Source organism: Thermobia domestica, chromosome 1 (assembly GCF_964235325.1).
Source record: "Thermobia domestica chromosome 1, izTheDome1.hap1.1, whole genome shotgun sequence".
Taxonomy (NCBI): Eukaryota; Metazoa; Arthropoda; class Insecta; order Zygentoma; family Lepismatidae; genus Thermobia; species Thermobia domestica.
The window spans coordinates 250,460,992-250,487,511 of NC_137454.1; the positions used below are offsets into that span (position 1 = coordinate 250,460,992).

The window sequence follows — 26,520 nt, forward strand, 5'->3', positions numbered from 1 at the left end:
TTTCAGTGATTTTAAGTTATTCACTTGTTATTTTTCATCCTGAAAATGTTACAAAATTAGCCCTATAAAAACTGGTTTCTTATGGAAGACTTGTATACCTTGTTGGTCGACAATATGTATACAGTTTTAAACTGTTAATTTTATTTTTACATCTACCACCTTACCACATGATCTATCTTTCCTTTTCCGATTGAATTATAATTGTACTTACCAAATTTAGGTCCCAAATTAACACCTTTCTTGCCCTCACTGGTGCTACTAGTACTACTAGTTGTAGATAATGTCGGTGATGGGTGTCGCTTACGAATTGGCACTGTAGATGGTGCACTTCCAGCAGGCTCACACTCTAAAGATAGCTGATGAAGCTTCTCTTCGTCTGTTATAACTCTCATATTGTTAAGATATGCTTTCACCCTGCGAACCATCTGAGCCTGCAAAATTTATTAAGATGTCTTCAGTATGTTTCAAATACAAGTATAATAATGATACAAGTCAAATATACCAAATGACAGTAAACCACATAAAAATTGCAGTACGTAACTCTATGGTTTAAGGAACCAGAAGGTTCGTCGCAGAAGTTACTGGCTCTCACGAGTTAAAACAATTCAATTACCTTCCTGAAAATAATTTTCATATACTGTATTCTACTTAAAGATAGGGTAACCATAAGAAGGTTGACTAACTTCCCGATTCATACATCACAACAGGAAAATTATGGTTCTGTAAGTTTTTAATTCTAATTTCTTCGGTAACAGCCATAGAGGCAAAAAGAATAGTACGCTTGCCTGTAGTTTACTGCAGTAGTCCAGCATTAAGTCTGCTACTACTTATTTTCGTTTTTATTATTACTACTATGTTTAAGTGATTAAATTTATTCACTTCCTCTCATTATTATTATTATTATTATTATTATTATTATTATTATTATTATTATTATTATTATTATTATTATTATTATTACTAATTTTTTAATTACTTCCTTGATTACGGTTTCTACTCGAGGCTATACTTCGTTGGGAACAGGACTTCACAATGAAATAATAATAATAATAATAATAATAATAATAATAATAATAATAATAATAATAATAATAATAATAATAATAATAATAAATAATACTAATAATAATAATAATAATAATAATAATAATAATAATAATAATAATAATAATAATAATAATAATAATAATAAATGTTAGCCAACAATGTTACAAATACTAAAAACAGGCTTGTTCTTATGAGAATAGTCTGTCATTGTTTACTAAGCAATTTTTGCTTGTTTCTGGTCAGTGTATTTATTATCAAGCTGATTAATTTTTTTTAAACTATCACACTACAACACTGCTTTTTCTCTTTTTTGCACAAATTACTGGTGAAATATATTGTAGTTTATTATCAATAATAAGCCTAGAAATATTTTAGAGAAAGAATTTGAATTAAAAAAATATCAAGCAACTGTTTGGTGTTAGGTCGAATATTCACAAAACATGTAAACAGGCCCTTACCATAGTTTACAATGATTAAGGATTAAATATCCAGCTGTTACTATGTGTTTTCGTCTGTTATGGGTCAAAACTACGTTAGATAACAGCGTAGCGTATGATTTAATTATGCAATTGTACAGCACTTTAGCCATGTTAACCATTTCTTTAAAACGTCGTCAATACGATTTCGTATTCTTGCATTGACTCACATCTACCAAATCCAAGTTGTTTACACAACAGTTAATTAATACCATTCAATGTCACCGACTCTATTGTTATTTTACTAACATTATGGATAGTACAAATCCATTTTAGTCTCAATATTTGATAATCATTTGGAGTTAATTGCATTCAACTCATAAAAATACAGTATTTTACACATTTATTTATAAACACAGTATTAATAGTGAAATATGAAGTGTAATGAGAGTACTTTACAATATAAACAATTCTATAATAGAATGCGTGCTTATGTTTATCTGATGAAAGTAATGTTACTGCTCACTCCTTGTCTGTAACGTTCAAGTATATTTTATGAATACTTTTATTAATTTGTAACACATCTTCATCTATTTATTTTAAACTTATTCTCTTAACATTAATTACCATATGTACAGAGTGGTGCAAAAGTCGTCACCCTATTGTAAGATGCTCTTATGTTCGCAAATAATTGTTACTTATGTATTAATCAATTTATTCACAGATCTAAAATACGCGTGGATGAATCAGGAATCGCTACAATTCCCATAAATGCGAAATAATTGTGTCACTGTTTTTGAGAAACAATGGGTTGGTGATTTTGGCTCAGCGTGAATTTCATCATCAATTTCCTGGGCGTGCGGCACCAACTGGCTGAACATTGCAACGTCTAGCCGCTCGCCATGAGGAAATTGGCTCAACGCGGCACAGTAGAAGTGGGCAGCTCCGTAATGTCCGCATGGCCGAGAACATAGCTGTTATGACTGCAAATGTCCAAGAGGATACTCAAGCATCAACTAGGAGAAGAGTCACGTAATTGGGTATAAGAATAACTGATATATTCAGTTATTCTTAATTTTAATAATTCATTTCAAATTCTCTTATACTTTGGTTAATTAACGCTATGATATGGAAGATAAAAGATTTTTTAAAGAGCAGTACTACGATCAGAAGTCTAAGCAGGGAAATGATATATAATGATATAATGTCAGAGCTTACTTTGAGAAAGAAAGAGCAAACGATGGTCTATTGTTATCAATTGTACCTTGCAAAAATAGTAGAGAGGATGTGTGATGCTTTGCAAAGAGGCAAACATTCAGTAATAAAGAAACTGTTTTTTTTTTTTTTATTTTTTTATAAACGATTTAGGATCTACTACTGAGAAGTTTGGATAATCGCGGTTGGCAACATATCTTGCGCATGCGTAGTATCAACCATTTCCTCTCATTTTCATCTCACTCGCTCGGGAAGTAACGGTTTCAAAGTGCAAAGTTAGCTTGCGCCGAGTCTATAACATTTTTTAAAGTTCTTTTTGAACCCACGATTTTCGTGAGTTATAAAGTATTTTTTAACTAACAGATCACATATACAGTTACTCAAGTCAATATACATTAATGGAAATTAGGTGGCCCCGCGTAGAATAGTCGCTAATGCTCTCGCCTTCGGTGCCAGAGGCTCCGGGTTCGATTCTAGGTGTGGACACTTGGCCGACAAAGTGTAAAAAGCTTTTTCAAGCCAGCCATCCTGAATGAGGTTTTTCTCATTCACACCAAGCAAATACCGGGGTAGTACCTAACATAAGGTCCCAGGTTGCTTTCTTCCTTCTCTTTCCCCGGATATGTTCGCCGAGGGACGTCATCCCTCATACGTGACGTACTAAATGGTCAGATGCCGAAAGCCCAGAAATCTAAATCCTAATCCTAATTAATGAAAGGAAAGTAAAAATTCTGCCCGCAATATAATCAGTATTTCGAACGTTTATTCTTTATGTTTTCAACAGAAATATACGATTCATTAAATATGAATTGTAAAATTACTTTTGTAATAATAATCGCTTCTTCTTTCTAGTCCTGGATCTTCAAGGATCGCTTAAATAATATGATAATAATAACAGTAACAATATGAAGGAAACTAGTTATTATTTCCTAGAAGTTAATAATTTTAGTTAGTTTTTAAAGCTAGGTAATCTGAACTTTCTTTCAGTATAATAAACACCATGACTATGAAGGTCGAAATCTAGTGAAGTCCAAACATTTGTTTCGTTTTTCATTCAACACATATTCCCACCATAATTTAAACCTATGAACAGGTGCATCACAAACCAAACTCTGAGCCATGAGGCTAAGGAGTCTCAAAGAACCAGTGACTCAAAAACTGAAAAATTAAATCAAGATAGCAGACCGCAGGATTTAAATACAAGAAGCGTTAATTGTGAAGCAATAATGCTAACAGTTCACCTGCACCAACTTACTTTCTAATTATGGTCTTTGCAGATGAAAATACTAAATTGTAAACACTAACCTCTTCAAACATCTTTTTAGGATTTGGTGTGGCTGTTGATTTCTTCCGCCGTTTAACTGTGGCACCCTGTTGTCCTCCAGTGGTAAGCTGGTTCAAAGCCACCATGGCATTAGACGGTGGTTGACCTCCCAATTCCAACATCGTCAGAAGGTCATATGGTGAAGAACACATATTAGTCAGCGCCCGAACCTCCTTGGCTATCATCCGAAGCTTCTCGAAGTTCACAAGGTTTTCAACGCGTGAATCATTACCCAGATGAATGAACGTCAGATCCTTTTTAACCACTGGATAAAATGGAATCTGGAAAATACCAGTCATATCATCGTAAGTAAGCACATATTATCAACGTATGTAATACAAATTCTCGTTCTTGATCATCTGAAATCCAGTACAACAGAGATTAAGTGAAATCTGTACTGTAATGTCCAGTAGTTATACTCATTCTGTGGCTTAGTGGTTGATTGATTTGGAGCACTGTAACATTGGATTGAGAACACTGTAACATATGGACGATAATTTATTAAGTTTTGCCATAAGAAGAAACAGCAAAATATTATGAACTATGCCTGATTCCAGTTAGTGTATAAAATAAATACATGAAAAATAAAACTATTAACTTACATTGAATATTATCATGTTCGATCATTTCAATTTTTCGTTTACAAGACTTTACACAAAATATATTAGCACAATTACAAGAGCACAGTCACTAACAAATATGTGCACATACAAGAACATTCATATTTAAAATTATCCCTATTTTATAAAAGTTGTTTTCTTGCAGAATGCTACAACATTAGAATTTAAAACTCAAATTCATTTCACCAGTTATTCACTCTTAATTTCGTAATTCGTATGTTGTAATTTGTTATCTTTGAAAACCAAACATTTTGTTCACAACTACTTTTACTAACTGAATTCATCTATGCTTCAAATATTATAAGGAACGAGGAAAATGTGTACGTAATATACATATAGTACTTATGTACGACACAAAACATTAATTTTAATTAAACATATACGGAATTTAGTTATATATTTAACAAGACGCTAACTTACGATAGGCGGTTGAGACTGCTCACTGCTCACAAGCTGCCGATATTTAGACATATTTCGTGATGGATCCATTAGGTCTTGAAGATCATTGAACAGCCTCTGATACTTGGTAGGTAACTTTTCCCATGTGGCTTTCAACCGTGATATAGCACCGTGACCCAGACCAGATACAATGGCAAACATTGAGTTGAAGTTTTTACATTCCTTGCATTGTCCTAGGAAATAAATGATAAAATTTCATCAGTTTACAGAAAAAACTATATGTTGAACATTGTGATAAAACTGTTAACTTTCCTGTTATAAATTGCTCAATATTCGAAGTTACATGAGTAAAGCATTAGTTCATTAGAAAAGCCATTTCTCAAGACACCAGAAGAATGAAATGAAATTGTGATTACGAAACCAAGATGTATTTATAGAGCACCTGTGTAGCCATGTGGTTAGCATATTAGTCTTCAGTGTTAGAGACTTGGGTTCGATTTCCGTTGGATGCTCATGTAATTTGAATTTCACTTTACTCTGTACATATAACCATCCATCCAAATACACATCCAACATAAGCAAGCGAGACTGAATTTTAAAAGTACGCTATCTATCTGATGATTCAGTAAAAGAAATATCACAAAAATAAACTGAATAAGTTAACATATGTTTATTCAAGTTGAATACATCTATAACTCTCAAAAGTCAACGATTTGATACTGGGACAACATAACAAGTGATTCATAGCAGAACTGTCTTAACGCATGGACCCAATGGGCACTTGCTCGGGTAGAATTACATGTAAGATTTAGTCATGGAGGCCCCAGCACGCTGGCTTGCCCAGGGACCCGTAACGCTGTTAAAATGGCACTAATTTATAGTTAGATGTAATCTTCAGGTTCAGTTCTCAACCCTATATCTGAACAGAATGTAGAACGAATTTATTATGTAACTATAAGGAGATTTAAAAAACAAATCGTTCTAAAACCACCCTTTGCTACATAAGGTTGTACCTTAGGATTCAAAACGGGAACAAATCATTGTCTTTGAAACAGACAAAAAACGCAGAACCGTCCACCAAACACACAAGATTGTTCAAATAGTGCTTTTATTATTAAAGTAAAATGATGGTACACTTCCGCAAACTTAATTTCCATGTACACACTGCTTGTCGTTAAAAAGATAGGTCATGATATGAAAGTCTTCATTTGTCGAGATTGATAGAAGGCATTCTCCTAACAAAAACAATACTTCGTCTCTAGTTTATCATTTTAAACCTCATAGTCAGTTAAACAAGAGGCTGAACCGATAAAAGTAAAATATTTTATAACGAATATGTTGATATATTACATTAATAATTACGCAAAGTATTAGACACATTCAGAAGTTATTACTAAAATAAAAAAAAATACTTACTGGCTACTTTGATGAACTGCTTGATAATTCTTGAACGTCTGACTAGATTATGCTCAGAGCACACTTCTGTTACTACCCAGAACATCTCCCTGTTAACCAGCTGAGAAGAGAAGAAAGTTTTCTCAGTTCATTCTTCATTTAATACCATAAATATTCGGATTGATGAATACAAAGTTATGAGGTTCAATTTTCTCTTATTAAGGAAACAAAAATACAATGAAATGATTAAAAAATAGTTCTCAATCCCGAAATAAGATCCTAGCAATTTTTAATTTGTGCAGTATTATCACTTACATGTGTAGCTTAACTTGACCGAATACACATCAATATAATTTTTTTAATATATTTTTAAAATTTTTATTTATTTATTCTCTAAAGTAAGATCTCAGTATAATCTCAATTTTTCATTTTCCTTACACTTGCACGTGAGCTATATTTCTGACTCAATTTAATTTATACTTCTATTGTAACTTCATCATTAAGAAAACATACATACAACTATATGAAACAATGTTACGTATATTAATTTCATAGGAAATTCCGATTCGATTTCAACTGTTATTCATGTTATCTGTGTTGATTTTCCTGCCATACCGATAAATATTGAGATGGTACTGATTTTTTTTTTTTCCACCATCACAAATATACTTATTGCTTGATATGATATTGGCTCTCAGACAGCATTAGTGAAACAACTTTGAAACTACATCAAAATAAAAGTTCAATTAAAAGTAATAAAATTTACCTCAGCAAATTGTGAAAGCATGGGAACTCCATATTTACTCTTTAATTCAAATAAATCGTCTACATATTCTGTGCTTTCAATCTGCCTGAAGATACTAAAATCTTGTACTGTCAGTTGGATCGCTACTTCTACTGCGTTCAATTGCAAGAAATGGACTTGGCTCTCGCGTACTAACTCCGGTGCCATTTCGTCAGGAACCAAAGTTTCTGTAGTATTGTTCGTTTTCAAGTAGTACCTGTAAACAATAATAAATAAGAAAATCATACATTGCACTTTAATTACATTTTTTCTTCGCTTCTTGCGTGATATGGTTCAGTAGCTACACAATGTGTTTACTATACCTATTATCATCAAGAAGATAAATCAGGACGATTACTAATAACTGTATTGATGATGGTGGCTGAAAAAACTTAATGTTTAACAACTTCGATTTTTAAAAAAATCATCATCATTTATCAAAATATATCACACACAATTTCAATAAAACTATGTTCTTTTTATTCTTTTAAACAGACGTAAGTTTTCCCAAGTAACCTACTGAATTGTAAAATATTCATTTTGTAAATGCCATGAAAGTACATTCTTTTATCCAAGTAATGTAAGGAATTTTGTGCGGACATATTTTATTTTCACTAGAAGTTGTACGATATATTATTATTATACTAGTCATAACAATAGAGAGTTGTAGTTAAGTAATGTTGATGCTTTAATTTAACCAATATGATGGAAAATAATCTCTGAAATTAGGTGTTCAAAAGGTCAGTACATTAATAATTTATATACTTTCGTTTCATGTGAACTAACTGAAGCTGGCCAAATATTTTCTGAAGTCACTCAACGCTATCGTTGAGTGTAACATACATGAAAAGATCTAGTGATTGACAAATACATAAACAGGTAACTAACTGCGAAATCCCTTCTGACAATAAGACAGCGTGGTAAACGCGCGCTGTCGAACTAAGCCTTGACGCGTCAAGGATTAACACATGTTATGTTTCGTGATGTAAGTAACAATCTTACCTGCTGTTTATTCCAATTCGTTCTGCCAAATTCTGAAGCTGATCTGGCAGTCGTCTTTGTTTGATCATTCCTCCTTCGGCTACACTGACTTCGCATAAGCTGAAGTTCCCACTAGGTTCTGTAATGCCAAATTCCTGAAGCGCTAGCATCACTACTTCATGAGCTGTTGTTTCCTGCAGAGATCAGAAAAAAACAATTAAATCTTGATTTGAATAACTTACACTTGTACGTAATATTATTTAATATGAACGTTCAAGGAATGCGAAGAATATGTCTCTTCCTTCCAACTATTTCTAGTAGTAATATTTATTTTCTGAGTGAGTGAGTGGTGGCGAGCAAGAGACACATCTCGGTGAAGTATTTTCTTTAGCATAACAGGACATTTACAAAAATTGTATGGTTGTGTTCCGTTTAGCTCAGAAACTATATTCACTAATATTATTTTAATACTCTACTCATGTGCTCTGTACACACATCGCAGTAATGAGCAAAATAATTTTGTATTAACTGATTTCATAGTTTCTTTTATTTGTTCCATGTTTCTGTTATGTATGTTTAAAATCTACGTCCCGGGCGATGATGAGTTCACTATTCCATGAATGGAAATAAACAGGAATATTACAAAAATAAATTCGCGTAACAGTTCTTTCTTGGAAGAGGAGGGAGTTATCAAATCAAGAGAAGGTGAGACAAATTTCAAAATAGCTTCTGATTTCTTCATTGAAAGATCTTTTGAGTCATTATTGTCATTTACAGTCTTGTTATTTACAAACAAACTGCCACTCATCTTTTCTTTAAAAGCTTGCACTTCCAATTGTAAACGCAATATTTTATTTAATAAGACTTGAAAGATTTTTTTTCCTTTTAATTGTAAACGTGAATGCAGTTAGTTATATAGATACATACTACCATACGATCCAAAAAGTCGCGCACATCCAAATTTAATTGTCTATAAATAGTATTATAGTTGAAAAGTTTCATTGGCTACGTCAAACATGGTACCATGAGTATTAACAACAAAACACCTAGACGCCATTGAGATCTGTATTGAGGACACACACTCGCATTAATGCTTTGTGTATTCCCTGGTGAACATGTTTTTCCAAGAGCAAAGATTTTCATTGTTGAACATTATTCTACCAGTAGGTATTCTTACGCACGTGTTGCAGACGAAATTCGTAGGAAATATCATGATGAGGCAGCCATTACGAGACAATTTAACCATTACGAGATTAATCGCCAGTTTTAGAGAATGCGGATCTGTTGCAGACAAGAAAACTTCTTTTTCCACAGTGAAAAGTGTTGTGTACCAAGATATTACACACTTCATTGCGCTTCATGACAAAGATGAACTACTCTTAGTTCCCGCAGGACAGTGCCACATGTCACATCTAACGATACCATGGATTTCTTGCGTGAGTTTTTATGGCGAGCATATCATCTCTTAAGGAATACGGTCCCACGTTCACCCGATCTGACGTCTCCTGATTTCTTAATGTGGGAAGGTCTATAACAACAAACTACACACAATGGAGGAACTAAAGATGACTAAAGAGCACACCCATACTGAATTTAACAGGAACACAGTTCGAATGAAAAAACTAATAATACAATATTATATCTCTGACGTACCTGCGGCTAATGAGGTCTGTATGACATTGTTTTAGTAAAAATAAGATAAAATATAGGCGAAAGTGTTACATTCTTTAATTTTCTTACTCGAAGCGACCTGAAGGGATTAGAAACATGTACTGCGATGTATGTTCAGTGCAGTGGAAATGTGGGACAGCTACACAGCTCTAAATAGAAGGTTAAAAACATGTGACATGATCTCAGCGCTTTTTCCACCAATAGAATATTAGTTTCAGTTATCTTGCTTTCCATGCTATACACAAGATTGCAGAAAAATGCACAATCATTTTAAAATCTTGGCCAAATCAAACTGACTAAATGTCTCAGAAAAAAAAAAAAAAAAAAATATGAGTAAGCATTGCTGAGGATTGAAAGTGAACCGACCTAAAAAATGGACTTGGATAAAATATTGCTTTAGCACAGCTTAATGTTCAAAGGAATATGTTTTCGTTCCTACTAGACTTTCACTGGTATTACGCCGGTGAATAGTTGCTTTCTATCTAGTTCTGTTATACTTTCTAATTACGAATTCGTTTATACTTTGTTAGAAAATCAAATTAAATGAAATATTTCAGTTTTATGTCCCACGGTTATGCTGTGTAGATTAAAGGAGATGGTGATGAAAATATGTAAAACGAAGAAAGTGGAAGGGGACGAGAGAGCTACGAGTAAAGCCACGCACACTGTATTTGTCCACCACAAACTCACTTTTTATCTACTGAAGTGAAGTAACTAAATGAAGTTTATAAAAACTAAGCTATGATTCTGCTTCAATGTATCGTAATATTTTAGAGAAAGAAAGAACGACCGAAAAATGAAATGAAATCTTATAAGTTTTACGTCCCACAGTTATGCTGGCTAGGCTAAAGGAGACGGTGATGATAAATTAATGAAATGGTAGAATGAAGGAATTGGGAGAATCCCGACGAAATCCACACACGGTGTTTATCCACCACAAAGTTCACTTAGCAAAAGAACGAACGGAAGCAAGCAAGAAAGAAAGAAAGAAAGAAAAAAGAAAAACATAGCAGGCACGAAACATTCGTCCAGTTACTTTAATTCTAAATTATTTCACAAGCATTATTTTAAATTTTCTTTATTTTCAAGCATGACATGTTGTTTACAACCATGGAAAGATCATGGATCAACCTGTTAATTTAGGCACATTAAGGTTCACAGAAAAAATCCAACTTAAGAACAATTCTTTTCAGTTTCAACAGATATGTACCCAACGTAAACAGATGGCTCAACTAAGGAGTGTGTCCAAGTTAATATGTTTTGGTCAATTTGTATTAAGTGGTTAAACAAATTAACTTTCACTGATTCGTTTGTATTCTATTAAACACTTTGTGAATTAACATCGGAACATTCATAGGACAAAATTTCAGTTTTCTCAAATGAATGACACAGTTTCTTACCTTATGTACAAGCAGGTACTTGCATGTCTGATCAGCCTTGTAAACTTTGAGCACGTGTTCAGGAAAATCAGATCTCAATTCGTCGTAGCACAAGCTCATGAGATCTGGGTTGCTGTGGCTATGATACAACGCCGTATGTCCTGAATTGGTTTGATTACTGAAGGCAGTGTCTTCTTGATTTGAATTTTCACTGAAAATAACAACAAATAAAATAATTTGCAAAAAATATTTGTTGGAACATAAATGCAGTATGTCGAAATACAAAGTTATTACACTGCTCACTATATACTTATTTCTATGTGTATTTACAGCCAAATTACAGAGTGTTTGAACCATAATAAAAGTGATTGTGCGTAAGAGATTGAAACAATAAGAATCGAATGATTATCGATAATCGTCTCTTCAATGAAAAATGTTTACACAATGAAAACAGTTTAATTTTCCTTTCTTTCTTTCTTTTCTCCAAATAAATATATTCTAGGTAAACATGTTATAGAGACAAAATATTATATTATATTATATATATATATATATATATATATATATATATATATATATATATATATATATATATATATAAATTTTGTTTTATGATACACTGCAGTGTAGCCAGCTTATGTCAACCAAGGATTCTTCTATTTTTTATAAACGAAGTGACTTATTTAAGTGAAAAATTTACGCAATACAATTTATGACGCTTAGATTTTCATAGTTCCAAGTATAAAGTGGCCATTTCATGACGACTGTGATCTTAGAAGAATTGACTTTACTGGAAAACATCAGAAACTGCGACTAGCACCTACTTTAACTGTTTAAGATGATGTGTAGATGGAAAACGGTAAATTTCGGAACAAAAAATAAAATGAAATGAAATCCAGGAGGGACCAGGTCCCGCGCCACACGAGGAAAGGAAATCTTTAAGTTTTACGTCCCACGATTATGCCGGCTAAGCTAAAGGAGACGCTGATTATCAGAAATGAATGAAAATGGTGGAATGAAGAAAGTAAGAGGAAACGGGAGAACTCCGAGAAAACCCAAGAACACGTTGTTTGTCCACCACAAAGTTCACTTGGCGCGAGCTGGGATCAAACCAAGGACCTCATGCACCAAAGGTGAACGCTCTACCACTGAGCCACCGCGGCCCCATTAAATTTTAGAATAGTTCGGGTTTCATTATCAGTAACAAAAATATTACAGCTAAAAAATACAAAGCTCGAAAAGAAAGGAAATACATTGGGATGCTACGATTTATTATGACAAGAACTGTATAATACGATTCGAATTCCAGATCAATCAGTACTACTTCCACTAATCATATGTAATGGCTACGGAAACAGTAATTTCAGACACCTTGATCTCCCCCAATTCCTTCCTTCATCTACTTAACTTATGAAGAAATAAATGTCACGATTTGTCCAATCTATCTTATTTGAGAATATAATTTTACCAAGTTAGTAGTATCAGGCCTTTCAAAGTATTTAAAACATTCATAACATCAAATCCATGCAAATATGTTTATAAGAAGAGAGCGATTTAGAAAGGAAATTACGCATTATAGCAATAATTTTATTTTTCCTTCTTTATACATAGAATGTGCGTAAAAATGAATATATTAACGAATTATACTGAATGTAACTCCCTGGCACGTGGTCTCTGCTTTCTTTCCGATAGCATTATTTTGAACAAATTACTTTATAACCTACTTTAAACTGCAGAACTATTTGCCCTCAAACTATTATAGCTAAGTTATAACGGAAATTTACTTATTCCGTTTATAATTTGAACACTGACCACTCAAATTCAATGACGTAGCTCTGCTTTCATTCACTTTCTTCCAAACTATTTCTGAATTCACTTTATATTATATAAAGTTTGTGCTGACGCAACGTTTTACGATTACGTTAGTTTGAATTTTCACGCCCCTTCTTAACACCGAAGCATAAGCTCCCGCTCAGAATCAAACCTGAATCTCTAGTATCATACGCTTAATCCTCTACAGACCATAACACAAATACCAATATTATTATACAGTACATTGTGACTTACCCAATGATGTTCTTTGGTAGGATGTTCATTTTTATTAGCGCCTTTTGTAATCTTCTTTTGGGGCCTAGTGTCATGAAACCCTTATGGGAACCCTCCTTTTTATCTTTACTTGGTGACGGGTGTGGTGCAGGATCCGGTGCTGTGCTAATGGAAAGCGACGGAGGGTCAACTGTCGACAATCTTGCCCGTGGATCTGTTTGTAGTCGTGAGATCTCGGACACTTTTCTTCCTCTAGGTCTAGGAGAATTTTCTGGAGTTTGTAACATTTCTTTCAAAGCTGCAGAGATATAGAAATAATACATAAATAGTACTAGGAAGGTATCTAAATGAGCTAACAACGAAAAGAAATGTAAATGATAGTGTAAATACTGACAGGAAAAAATCAACTAAAGTATCGTATTCTACTTTTTGTCTACGACATTTAATTACTTCATAACAGTCAACATGGTTTCAGCTCAATTAATCGAGGGAATCAATCAATCAGTAAATAACAAACAAAATAATAAATTACTATCTAGGTACATTTAATTTAGATTATTCCAATTAGCAAAAATAATAAAAGTTAAATCCTGGTGTTAATTAAATCTAAAGTATTCCATGATATTATAAGTAAATACAACAACCATCAACAAACTTTAATACACATGAATATATATAATTTCTCTTGAGAAAATTACAATATCTCAGCTCCAAACTCTGCGAAGTAAGTATTTTTCATTTCGTTTCCTTAATAACTTGATTCCATGTATCTCATTGTAAACCAAGTAATAAGTTGGCAATGAACAAACACAGAAATTATGGCAACTTGAAAAGGGAAATACTGACCGAGAAGATTTGACTTCACAGTAATACTGAGATGAGTTGTTCCTCTGAGGATCTCCAACGCTCGATTGTGAGTCACGTGTTCGAAGCTCTGACCGTTCACTTCTAAAATTTGATCACCTCTCTTCAGTCCAACATCTTCTGCCTTTGATCCCTTTTCAACCTAAAATATAATAATATTAAATGGTACATTAGTGATTTTTTTTCCCAAATAATAGAATTACAATTTTAGCCCAAAACATACAATGAACAAACACCGCTCAAAATGCCGTTTTTCGATGTGTTTTACTTGGACATACTTATATTCTACGGTTAAATAATTTGATAAACTCACATACAGGTACAAGAAAACATGTATAATGATTTCTTCAAATTTTTACTTGCATGTTTGGTTTTATTTCAAGAAACTTTGAATTAATTTCTAATTTTAAGGATCTTACATATACCTAAGAAATATTACTTTTACGATGTATATTGATTTTTTTCTTAACAGAAGAATTAAAAAGACGTAGCAAAGTAGAATTTGACGAAGCAAAGTCCCAAATAAAACAAATGTAACCGGTAAACATGTTTCTTGCTAGACATTTTATTTTCACATTTCTTTCTTTTATTATCCAATGATGATGTTTATTTTCTGCTTTAAATGTACGTAGCCACTAAGAAAAATCACGTGAACACATATACAATCAAATTAAGTATATAATAAATCACAGTACATTTATTTATCCAATAACTCTTTACAATTCACGAAAGTTGTAAATGTCAATTATTTTGTGTTTAATTTATAACAAAACTAAACGCATTCGAATGAATACATTATTAAAGTTAAAATATTTTGAACATAATAACCATTACTGAATAAACACTACAAATTTTAGAAATAATGTAAGTACAAGGCTAATAGTCACCGCAAGAAACAAACCTTATCTCTAGGAAGTACTTTCGAAGAACATTGTCTTCATCGTCAGCCTAGACACACACAAAAAAGATTTAAACCATAAAAAGGATTTTAAAAATGTACGAAGTAAAAATCTTCTTGTCACTATAATTAGATATATGTTACTAGTAATTCACTTGTCACTGTTCACTCTTGAGGTGACAATTAGCCTTTTACTTATATTATTGCTAATCATTATCACTGCTTGCAATATAATGATAATTACAAATTTTAACTTTTCGTCGAGGTTATAAAATACGTAATTACTTAACCAGAAAATTTGTAAAATAATCATAACGCACTAAAAGTACACTGAGTCCTTTTACTAAATTGCTTCATCAGATGAAGTAGTAGAATATGGCAGAAAGTTTGATATGAAGCGACCGAAGTGGGCACTACAGTCTTCATCCATTTGAATGCTTAACAGCTAACTTTCTGCTATTTAATTCATCTTACTTTAATTTTGCCTTCTACATGATCAAACGTAGTGAGTATGAATACATTTACCCTAGTTTGTGGTAAGTACTTCATTTTTCACTGACGATTGGAATTCTTTTGCTCCAACCATATTATAAATATACCGAATCGAATAAATTTTATGTGCTCTTTTTTCTCTGTTTTCCACGAAAGTACTTTGTACTATTATAAATAAAGTATGTACTAGTAAAAATAAAGCTATTAAAATACAGTAAAAACAACAAAACTAAACAAAGTATAGTTTACATATGATATGAAGAGGTTTCCTAGTAACATTGCTGTGAGAATTGACAAATTTCGTCCTGATAAGAAATACATCTTTCATGTTGAAACTTGTTCACATAATACGTAAATTTTTACGTACTTCAACAGCAGCCCTTACCTTCGATATGAAGATACCGAATCCTCTTTCATAACCACCAAGAATGGAGAAGTGGAGGACTTCATCCCTCGAAGGTCGTGTCAATGTTACGTTTCTTGTTCGCGCTTTGGCAGCACAAGCAATATTCAACAGCCGAAGCTAGAAAGTAAAAAAGAACAGCAGTTTTAAATACCAAACAATCTTGTTATATTAAATATATTACAAAATGAAATTTTGTTACATAGTTCTTGTACATCAGAGTCTCTCGAACTCTTTTGTTCTGCTGACTAATTTACTCTCGTCACCATCTTTTAAATAATTTGAGCACATGTCAATTCCAGCATACATACATAGAAAAAATGAACTGTTAAGACAACACAAAATGACTATCACTTTGGGGTATTACTTTTGTGTCAATTTAACACTAAAGACATCACCTTCCGAGCATATAAGAAAAACAAGTAAATGTCAGTGAGAATTTACATGGGATTTTATTGATTGCTATAAGCAAGCCTCTACGCACCAAATTTGGCATTTATGCCAAGTAACGTACTGTTTTCTGTAATCGGTCACGAAAATAGTCTTGTACGTCTATGAATTGTCTAACAACAGTTACACGAGTTGTTCTTACCTGTTTTTTCATGTGCTAGGATATAAGAACAACAGATGGCAGAACTGCTACTCATGTAACTGTTGTTAGACAATTCACAGATTTACAAAACTCTTTTCGTGACCGAGCGAAATATATTACGTTATTCGTTACTTGGCATAAATGTCAAATATACTGCGGAAAGCTTTGCTCATTGCAAGCAATAAAATCCAATTCAAATTCTCACTCTCAATTATTGATATGCTCGGAAGGCGATGTTCTTGGTGTTAAATTGACACACAAGTAATATCATAAAGTGGTAGGCATTTTGTGTTCTTTTAACATCTCATTTTTTGCTGTGCATATTTTTAAAACAATTAACTAAAACTGTCTTAATTTTACATTGGTATTAACAGAGGAAAACATATTTTTGGAAGAGTATTTTATAATAATAAATCTTATATAAGCTATTGGAATTTATATAGTGTATAGCTAGTTTGGAATTTATATAATATAGTCTATACGGTAGCTAGTTTGGGTATTCGCACCTATTTTATAAACATGCAGATTTAACTCCACAGAATAAAAGCCTATCCTTGGATTTCATCCCGTGTATCAATTCTTACTGGCCTTCCTCATACCCTAGCATCTATTGACCCTGCCCAAATGCATTTTTCCGACAGATTTCCAAACCCAAAATATTCCAACTAAACTTAATATTACCATCAATATTATAACATTTTTAACCATACTTCATATTATCAGTGTGATGAAAAGAGAAGTTTGAGAAAACTGCAGATTTATTGAATGAACAAGCAACTGGTGAGATGATTTAACTTACCTGACCCTGCATGTTTTCTTTCTCTAAACCTGATTCAAAGGTTTCGAGAAATTCCATCATCGCTGGATCCGTTTCGAAATCCGTGAAATGATTGTTAACCCATAAAAGAACTACTCGAGTCACACGATCTCGAACAGTTGATTCGTTGAACCTGTTAGGAAAGCAAAAAGATAATTTATTTCTAAAAATGTAAGAAAAAAGAAACTGGTGACTTGACGTTCTGGATGTTACTTAGTTATGTTTAATCCAATTTTTCATTTTTTAATTTTTTTGTTAATTCACTTCATATTTTCAGGCAAACACAATGTGTATATCTTCATTTAGGAACAGTAAAAGAAAGAACTTGGTCACTGTTAAATATGGTCAGTTTCTCGAATGAAATTGAAAATTCAATACAGAAAATAACATTTATGATTGAAGCAAATTTACATTACTACTACTGTATAATGTTACATTAGCACAAGAGCACGCAGAATTTCATCAAGGATGGGGGATGGGGGTTCACGCTATCAAATTCATATAGATCCAAGATTTTTTCATACATATCTTAATATGGTAAATGCTTGATTTTTCTAATATCTTGTTCAAAAGGGTTAAAACTCCGTGAACTCCTCTCCCTTTCTGCGAGCACCACTACATTAGTACTATTACATAAACTGAATCCAAGTTTGCCAGAAAAAGATAATTTAAAAAATACAGTAACTTAAAAATATATATATCTACACTCGAAGTAAGATTTACTCAAGGAATGCATATTAATTTGTACTTGAATAGAAATGTGGACTAATTAAAATAATTCTCTTTGCATCCTTGATAAATTAAATAGAAAAGAAAAAGGAAAGAAGGCATTAAAAAATCGTAACGTGAACCAAATTTACATAATGAATTATTTACTATAGCACATGCTAACTTTGAGTTGAGTTAAATATGCCTGTTCAGCACAGAGGTTGAGGAGTGGAAAACTTAAGATGGAATCCAGACTACATGAGCTTTCATCAGGAACAGAATCTGGTACTTCCGCACCAACGGTAACCATACTCGTATAGATACGAATATTCAGAACTTCTTCATGGCTATATAGTTAAAATACGTGAATTCGGCACGGCAGACATGGGTTCGATTTCCGGCGCAAGCTCATGTGATTCGGGTCCCACGTTAAGGTACGTCCACGTCCTATAGCCTCTGTGTTGAAAAATTGAATATTGAACACAAATTTCCACAAACTCTACAACTCATATATACTGAAACCATACCTGTAGAGCACAGATCTTCAAATGAACAAATAAATTTTTAAAAAATGTTTATTTTATAGTTAAAATATTCGCAAATAATTTTCAAAGATAAAATTAGTTTAATTACCATTTCAGTAGCTGTTCTGCCACATGAACCGAACTATCGATGAAGGTTCGATGGGTAAGAAGAAAATCTTCAACGTACGTGGGATCTATTATTGAATTTTCTTCTATTAATTGCAGCATTAGACGTTCAGGTGTTCCCTGGAAAAGAGAAATTTATACAAGTTTAACTATTTGTTGATGTTAACATGGTTATCATTCCTACATATCAGAACCATTTCAATTAATATCAACGCAAATCCGTCATAGCACACCGCTTTAACACTTTGAAAACAAAATGTGAATTTTACTTGAAATTTACTATTAGAAGTTTCTTCAAATTCGCGCTGACAAAATACCAAATTCCATTTTTTTATGTATATTGTTTTATACTAAGTCACATTTAGTGAGATTGGTTGGTATTTCACGAGCAGCAACTTCATATTAATAAGAACCAGTTTCACAACTACAACTATGATCTAGAACATCACGATCCTCTTTCTAAGTTCTAATGAAATTTAATCTTGAAATAGCCTACATTTGATCTTTTCATTCTTAGTACCTAAACATTTTAGAAATCATTTCAGAAGAATAGGTTGTCGCTTCGCAAGTTTAACTGAAGTTTGCAAGATATTTTTCCTTTCTTCTCAATTTGACAGCATTGTCCAAATTCCCATATGTAATTTCTCGCTAATTCTCAAATGCAAGAGTTGGTGGAAATTAAACATTTTTATTTTGGGTGATGAATCAGTTTGGACATCCCATCAAGTTAAGTTGCCTAAAATATTTACTTGAACAAACGAATTTTTATCTTCAAATAGGCTGATGAATGTTTCAGTTCTGAAATTATCTAGATCGAAAGGAGAGATCAAAATCATCCTATGTATTCTGCCATCACTGACAGATCATCAACTACAAGCTGAGAAGCTTCCGTGCAATACAGTCTTCAGCTTTGTTCAACTTAATGTAGGAATTACTTAACACCGTACATTAACTGCATTCTTTCAATCCCTTTCTCTTTCATCTTCTATCACTTCTTTTATAATACATTATATTTTTAAACAACGTTCAAATTAGTTTCTTCCTTCTTTTTAGCCTCCTACAGTTGTGTTCCTTTTCCCGCTACTATTCCTAATACCACTACCGCGCGACAGCAAGATTAAAAACAGGACTAACATAAAATCTAACTTCGGTGAGCGGTTAAAAAATAAAAACCGTAGAATATACTTAAAAACTAAAACTCCTGGGACAAGAACAATCTCGGGAGCCCAGGGCAGTGCTTAAAGTGAGCCGGTATGAGCCGGTTATGCATCCGAAACTTAGAAAATCGGCCGGTATGGCATACCGGTAAAAATAAGTGATTAAAACGGTATTGCGTCTAGGAAAAAGGCACATTTTACACATAGAAATAGAAATAAGTATGGCGTTAGTGTTGAGTCAACAAATATGTTTATACTATCAAAGATTTCGTTGCTGCTGCTTCGAAAGAAATAACAGTTCCCTATCGTCCTATTCAATGGCAAATTTTGTGCTCCTGATTTTTTTCAACATTTGTTTGAGCAATTCCAACCCCCTCCCTTTCAAAAAATCTAACTACCGTACCGCCTGCCTAAAATGTTTAACCTGGATCCACCCCTTACATTGACAGGACTTCTTTTTTTATTCAGTTTTTTTGTTTTTTTTTTTTTTCACATTGTCTGGACTTTTGTGTTTACAACTATAAGAAAATTAGTGTTGATCACGAGACGATACGAGGCCAGAAGAAGCTTTTCAAAATGAAACTGAGATTGGAGGGACGAGACGAGAGTGACTACAAAGCCTTAAAGGCCACGTTGGATCACTATGCTATTGTATAAAAAGTTCTGTTGCTTTCTCAACTACCACTTTTCCACGAATATCGATATGTCACGTAAGGCCAAAAATATTCCTCATCGGCATCGACGACTTTCTGCCAACGTTCTGGAAGGCAATGGATTTCATCGCGGTGGACATTGATGGGCCGTGAAGTGAAGAAGATATTTGTCTAATTCAGTTTGAACTCGTACAGCATACACGCCGTTAAGACGCTCTGTGGAGGACCCATGTTCACTGTGTCCTTACGCAAGTTCACTGTGTAACTGAACTGCCACAATCAGATAGTATGTTGATATACCCACACCAACAACTGACCTTCGCCTTATCTTCATTAGCATTCAACTCACGGTGCGAGGTCCAATTAAACACAGACCTTCACAAAAAGCGACATAATTTTCTTGGTTATCTTTATAAATGCTATGTTTAATTATACGTACCATTCGTGTTCGTCGTTTAGATCACTGATATGCTCAAACAAAATCTTAGAAGATTAAAATCATTTAATAAATATTTACTTCTGTTCGGCTGATGATGAGGTGTAAAACATTTACTACATTAGTACTCACTCTCTTTCTATAGATTCTTCACATCAAAAATGGTGCAAAATGTCAGGAGTAGAGATGCTCTTTAGGGTTCTGTCTAAATTACTGCTCTAACGTGTTATATTTGCTCCATACCGTCACCTCATCTGATATCACTTTAAGCACTGGCCCAGGGACCACCAGCCGACTTACAGCATTCATGCTTTTGGGGTGCTGTGTGGTCAGCACATCGGCTCCCCTTTATAAACCTCAATTCGCTACTTCTTTCTTTCAAATACCTCCCCATTTGTGTTCACGACACTGGGTAAACACCAGAGTGCCAACACTTTCCAGTGAATACAAATGGTTACCCAACATTCTTCTGACTTAGAAACCAGCACTGACCGCTTTCGTTGATCTCTCAAGAAGCAATATTCCAGCGTGGCTTGGGCGTTGGCTGTAAAATATACTCGGTGAAAGCTATTCTGAAGTGCGAGTTTGTCAAATTCGGACCTTTACCTAAGCCACTGAAGACCATATCTTAGTATCTCAATAGTACAAATATTGTCTTCTTCTCACGTTCTGGTGTGCTAATCTATTATTAAGTATACTAATGGGCAATACTTACTCTGATTACTATATGTCCTCGACGAGAACCACCGTCTAATATCCTCTGTTCAGTGACTAAGACAACTTGTCCGTTTTCTTCGTGACGACGAGTATTTTCTTCACCTTGGTGTAAGATACGATAATAATCCGTTTGTGTTATACACACAAACTGACAATCATCACATTTGGTCCGCATCACACCTTTGTGATAAAGCTTTTCCATTGTTGGCGTAATACCAAAACTGAAAGTAAAATATTCAATCAATATAACAGTCTAATCGGTTAGTAGTCGATATTCGTAATATGCTATACATAATAATAACTTATTCGATAACTTTTAAAAATAACAATAAGCCTACATATATATACATGGGATGGATAAAAAGTAATGGCAGAATTGTTATAATTTGTATCTAGCTTTATGCACGGAAGAACGCCTATTACATTCCTTCAATGCCATCGCCCCCCATCTCTATTACTTTCTGTCACATGTGTGGAGGGATCACACACTATCAGCGCATCAATCTTTCTGGTTGTCCCGCAGGGACAGAAATACAACACGGGTGATATCTTTTTTTATCGTAGTCCTTCTTGTGAAGTGGTTCCTTCACTCTGGCGAAAAAGTCATCACAAAGTCCCTATTGTTGTGCATTGCTCCCACGTGTCATTTCAACCTTGTTCCACGCACATTCCTCGTCTTTCCGAAACACTGTTATGGGCTTCCACTTTTCCCCTAAACAGTATTTTACAGTACTGTTGTTTTTGACTAATAACAGACAGTCATTACCACTCGTCACATTCCATTGCCTCACATTCCCTTATCAACTACGGAACTCTTCCAAGTGTTGAGACTTAGCCCTCTGACGAGAGAATAGTGATGCTACTACTTTTTATCTGACTATATATTTGTGCACTATAGTTTTTTAAAGGTATTACCAACTGGTAAAGTTCTCGAAATATATAACGCAAAGTAAAATCACAGCATAAGGTAAAGTTTCCGTACGCTATACATAGATGCTTTATTTATTATACAGTACATTAATGCAATAGACACCATATTATCTATATAGTAAATGATAATTCGCTGTATCAGGTTTTATAAAACATATGCACACAAATTTCAAGATTTATGAGTACTGTGTATGTGAAAATACGTGTATTGTAATAATTATTATACGGTCATGGTCATGTGGTTGTGTTAATACTATAAATAGGCGCGCCCATCCTCCTATGGTCCATGATGCGCCCTCGTACTTTCTTTGGACATATACCCTTCTAGGAAGCAATGAGTATTGTTAAAACATTCAATGTCAGTTTCAATTCCCTCACCCCCCTTTCTACAGCCTTAATTAAAACTTGTGGGTTTCGTACAAACTACTGAAATTTATAGCTGTAAACTGGTTTAAATGTTGTAACTAGTTTTCTCTCGACCCCTTATATGTTAGTCCTACATTAAGAAGCAACTTACGATATAAAACAAATTAATTTATTTGCGATATTGCGATTTGCAATAAACACAAGAATAGCGGTTAATAGTAACACCAATTATGCTTACAAGAAATTAATAACATATTCAATATTAAACAGTTTCAGGAACAAAACGAGAAACTTATTGCACAATTGATTCATAAACTTTAAACCATAATAATGATTTTTCCCTCTCGGTGTATTACTTTCCGTTTTAGCCGGATGCTGAGAATGGTAACTAAGGAAGTGTCGTCAAGAACGAAAGACGGAAAACAAGATTAAAGTACGTCAATGTTTGAAACTTTACCTGTCACCCAAATGCAGTTGTTGGGTTTCGCCATTTGGTAGCTCCACCTCGACATGTCCATTGATGAGAACGCTCCATGAATCCAATTCTTCCTCATCATTCATTACTATAGTTCCTGCCTTCTCTACTACTGCAAACACCTACAAATGTCAAACAACAACAGAAATTAATTTATTATGAACACAAAAGAAGGTTTTTACTTCGTAAATTACCTCCGTTCATTCACAAGTAATTCCTTAAATACATTGTAATATAACTTGTGAAATTATATTAAATTAGGTAAACACTTTGTGGTTATTATTTGTAAGCTAAAGATCAGAGAGAAAAGATGGGACTAAATGATGAAAATGAGGAAATAAAGCGCAAAAACAGATGAGAGAACTCGGAGGTGTTCAATAACGTAAGGAGTCTATATTCTGTAGATTATGCAAATATATGACGATTACGGAACCGGCACAAATAAAGAGAAACGAAACTGAAAAAAAAAAAAAAAAATCCACGGACACGATGTTGTCCATTAAAAGCGTGCATGGCTTAGGACAGGACCTGGGATTTTTCGCAGGTAATTGTTTACTTCTAAACAGCTCTCACTATGTATATGTTATTTCTAGAATCGCAGCTGCTCATTCTATACTTACTGGTCAAGACAATGAATTGATCCAGTGAATAACGAAATATATTAGTTATTTATCGTATCTCACATCTAGTTTCCTCATTGATTGCGTTAAGTATTACCCAAAGTGTAGCATTGTCTAATGCCATGCTTTCACGGTAGCATTCTGCTGGATTATCAGTAGGCAAAAACGTATGCAGGATGGATCGTGCTTCCCCCCGCGAAATCCCGACTCTTCTGTAAATTTAGTCTAATTTTGGGGGTGATTTTACAATTGAATTTAATTACCTTTTCCCCGAAATAAATTCCTGCGTACGTGCCTGTCAGTAGGTATATTCAGCGAGACTATTCTTGTGTATAAATCTAACATTTTTTACAATTTGTAACTGTAGTTTCTTTTATCCTTTAATTTAAAAAAAAGAAAAAAAATAGAACCTAGAAAGAATCGGCTAGAAGTCAAACACAAGCAAAAGACTAGAATATTACGCCTTAAGTTTAATGATTGTTTTATTTCAACAGATCTTCTATATGACATCCATTTTATTTCTTTTATTTATTTTTACAATGTAACATTTATTAACTTAGGGTATCCGGGAAACAATACATTTTGTCTCAGCCTGTCAATGTGTGATAACTTTTTTGTTCATTGCACTCTCAGTACGTTAGTGGAAAGTCTTTTCAGTCGCGCTTTGCAATTAGCAGTGTCCAGCAGTATGAAACAACGCACTTCCTTGAGAAACACGGCACGGTTTCTCGATGCCTTGTATCGCACATCTCTTCCTACTACAAACAGATGTCTTTGTATGAAAGGAAGACTACACTTACTGACGTCTTCCGGAAACCTCACATATCTTTCAATAAAGGAAAAAAAAATCTTATCGCTATCAGCGGGTCAGTTTAAAACTCACAGATAAGTTGAAAGCTGAAACAAACTTCGTGAAGTTATACGTTGAGGGAGAACGGAATTCCGAGAAGTTGTTCATGACGGAGCAGAAGAGAATTACATAAAGTATCAGAACGCAGAATTTTTCCGACTCCAAAGAGAAATAAAAACCTGTCTTCCTACCATATTTCTTTATTTAACGTTCACTTTTTCAAGTATAAAATTACTATAAGGTTATTTGTATTTGGTTTCCGAACCATGTTTCATACAGTTTTTATTATTATTATTATTATTTATATATCATTACATTCGTTAGAAACGCTTGTTTTCTCTTTTTCATGCTCAAGCAAAAGTGTGTTTTAAGAGTAGTGCTAAATATTTTAAAGTTTTACGCCCCATGTTTATGCCCTGTAAATCAAGGAAGACGCATGGAAGTGAATGATTATGAAAGAAACTCATGGAATGAGAACATGGGAGAAGCTTCAGAGAAAATCCACGGGCACGATGTTGTCTACTATAAACTAACGCTGGCCTGGGATCGAACCAGGAACCTCTCGCACTAGAGATGAGTGCTCTATCACTAAGCCACCGTGTCCCCAACAGATAAATGCGCGCCCGCTGTTCTGAGTAAATAAGTGTCCAGGTCGAATGTGCCTAATTTTCAATATATTAAATGATACAGGGATTCGATTTTCCATTTGGAAAAGGATATAGTAAAATAGAATGTACAAGTTTTCCCAGAAGCGTGGGATAATGGTGAATTCCTTACAGTAGATAGAGACCAAGTGAGAGGAAATCGAAGTCCATCCTTGTTATCATTCATAACGAATTTAGCTCTTTAAGTGACTGAGGAATTCAATCTTTTTATATCCTGGCAGGCAAGTGCCTAAACTGTAAAGTAGTCAGTCAGAATTAGGAACACCTGTCAGAAGACTGGTTCTACCATCATGAACTGACTGTTAGTACAATGTCAATATCGACTAGTGTGTGCGTTAAAAATGAAAAAAAGATATATTTCAAGAATATTTTATGAAGCTACAAGTGATTCCACGTATATAGAACATTCTATGTAATATTAATCTTCTAGTGTGTAACAAATTGCGTACACTACCCTTTCATTCATTAGGGAGAGTCAGCATCCCTTCATGTTTCTATAATTTGGAAAACTTACCATCACACTGCAAAGAGCACGTCGCACAGCAAGTGTCATATTGGTGAAGGCCTTGAGATGCTGCGTGAATTCTAAGAGAGTTTCTACGTCATCGTCAGTTCGGTCCGCAGGATCCTTCTCCAGGCATTCTCTTACCGTATCTCTCACTGTAAGACTCTGCAAAAACAATAAATCATTAAAAAAAAAAAAAAAAAAAAAAAAAAGTACACGTATGACAATATTATACTACAAATATCAGCTGATAATTTATAAAATGAAACAACCTCTTTATCAATTTTCCTTTTCCTTTTTAGCTTAATGTTCATCGTAGGACAACAAATGAGAAAAGCGCCAGCTCTGGCCTCATCCAAGGTACAGTCTTATCCAAAAACTCTGGTTACGAATTTTATTTTTAATAATCATATATTCTTATTCATAAACGGAAATAAATCAAACA

The 26,520-nt window shown here is 33.7% G+C and overlaps 1 protein-coding gene across 10 annotated transcripts in view; it reads right to left on the reverse strand.

Annotated features, from left to right (window-relative positions):
• The window catches only part of PDZ-GEF (PDZ domain-containing guanine nucleotide exchange factor), an 835,430-nt gene that overhangs the window by 25,144 nt on the left and 783,766 nt on the right, over positions 1-26,520 (reverse strand). For all 10 annotated transcript variants that reach the window (XM_081771896.1, XM_081771905.1, XM_081771953.1 and 7 more), the window contains 15 exons: positions 26,085-26,240; positions 23,418-23,557; positions 21,663-21,885; positions 18,685-18,821; positions 17,326-17,476; positions 15,917-16,054; positions 14,124-14,283; positions 13,299-13,575; positions 11,253-11,442; positions 8,203-8,375; positions 7,183-7,417; positions 6,438-6,537; positions 5,043-5,254; positions 3,984-4,283; positions 212-431 (listed from right to left, as the gene is read on the reverse strand). In XM_081771896.1, the coding sequence (XP_081628022.1) occupies positions 212-431; positions 3,984-4,283; positions 5,043-5,254; positions 6,438-6,537; positions 7,183-7,417; positions 8,203-8,375; positions 11,253-11,442; positions 13,299-13,575; positions 14,124-14,283; positions 15,917-16,054; positions 17,326-17,476; positions 18,685-18,821; positions 21,663-21,885; positions 23,418-23,557; positions 26,085-26,240 (2,812 nt within the window). The remainder of the gene's footprint in view (positions 1-211; positions 432-3,983; positions 4,284-5,042; positions 5,255-6,437; positions 6,538-7,182; positions 7,418-8,202; positions 8,376-11,252; positions 11,443-13,298; positions 13,576-14,123; positions 14,284-15,916; positions 16,055-17,325; positions 17,477-18,684; positions 18,822-21,662; positions 21,886-23,417; positions 23,558-26,084; positions 26,241-26,520) is intronic.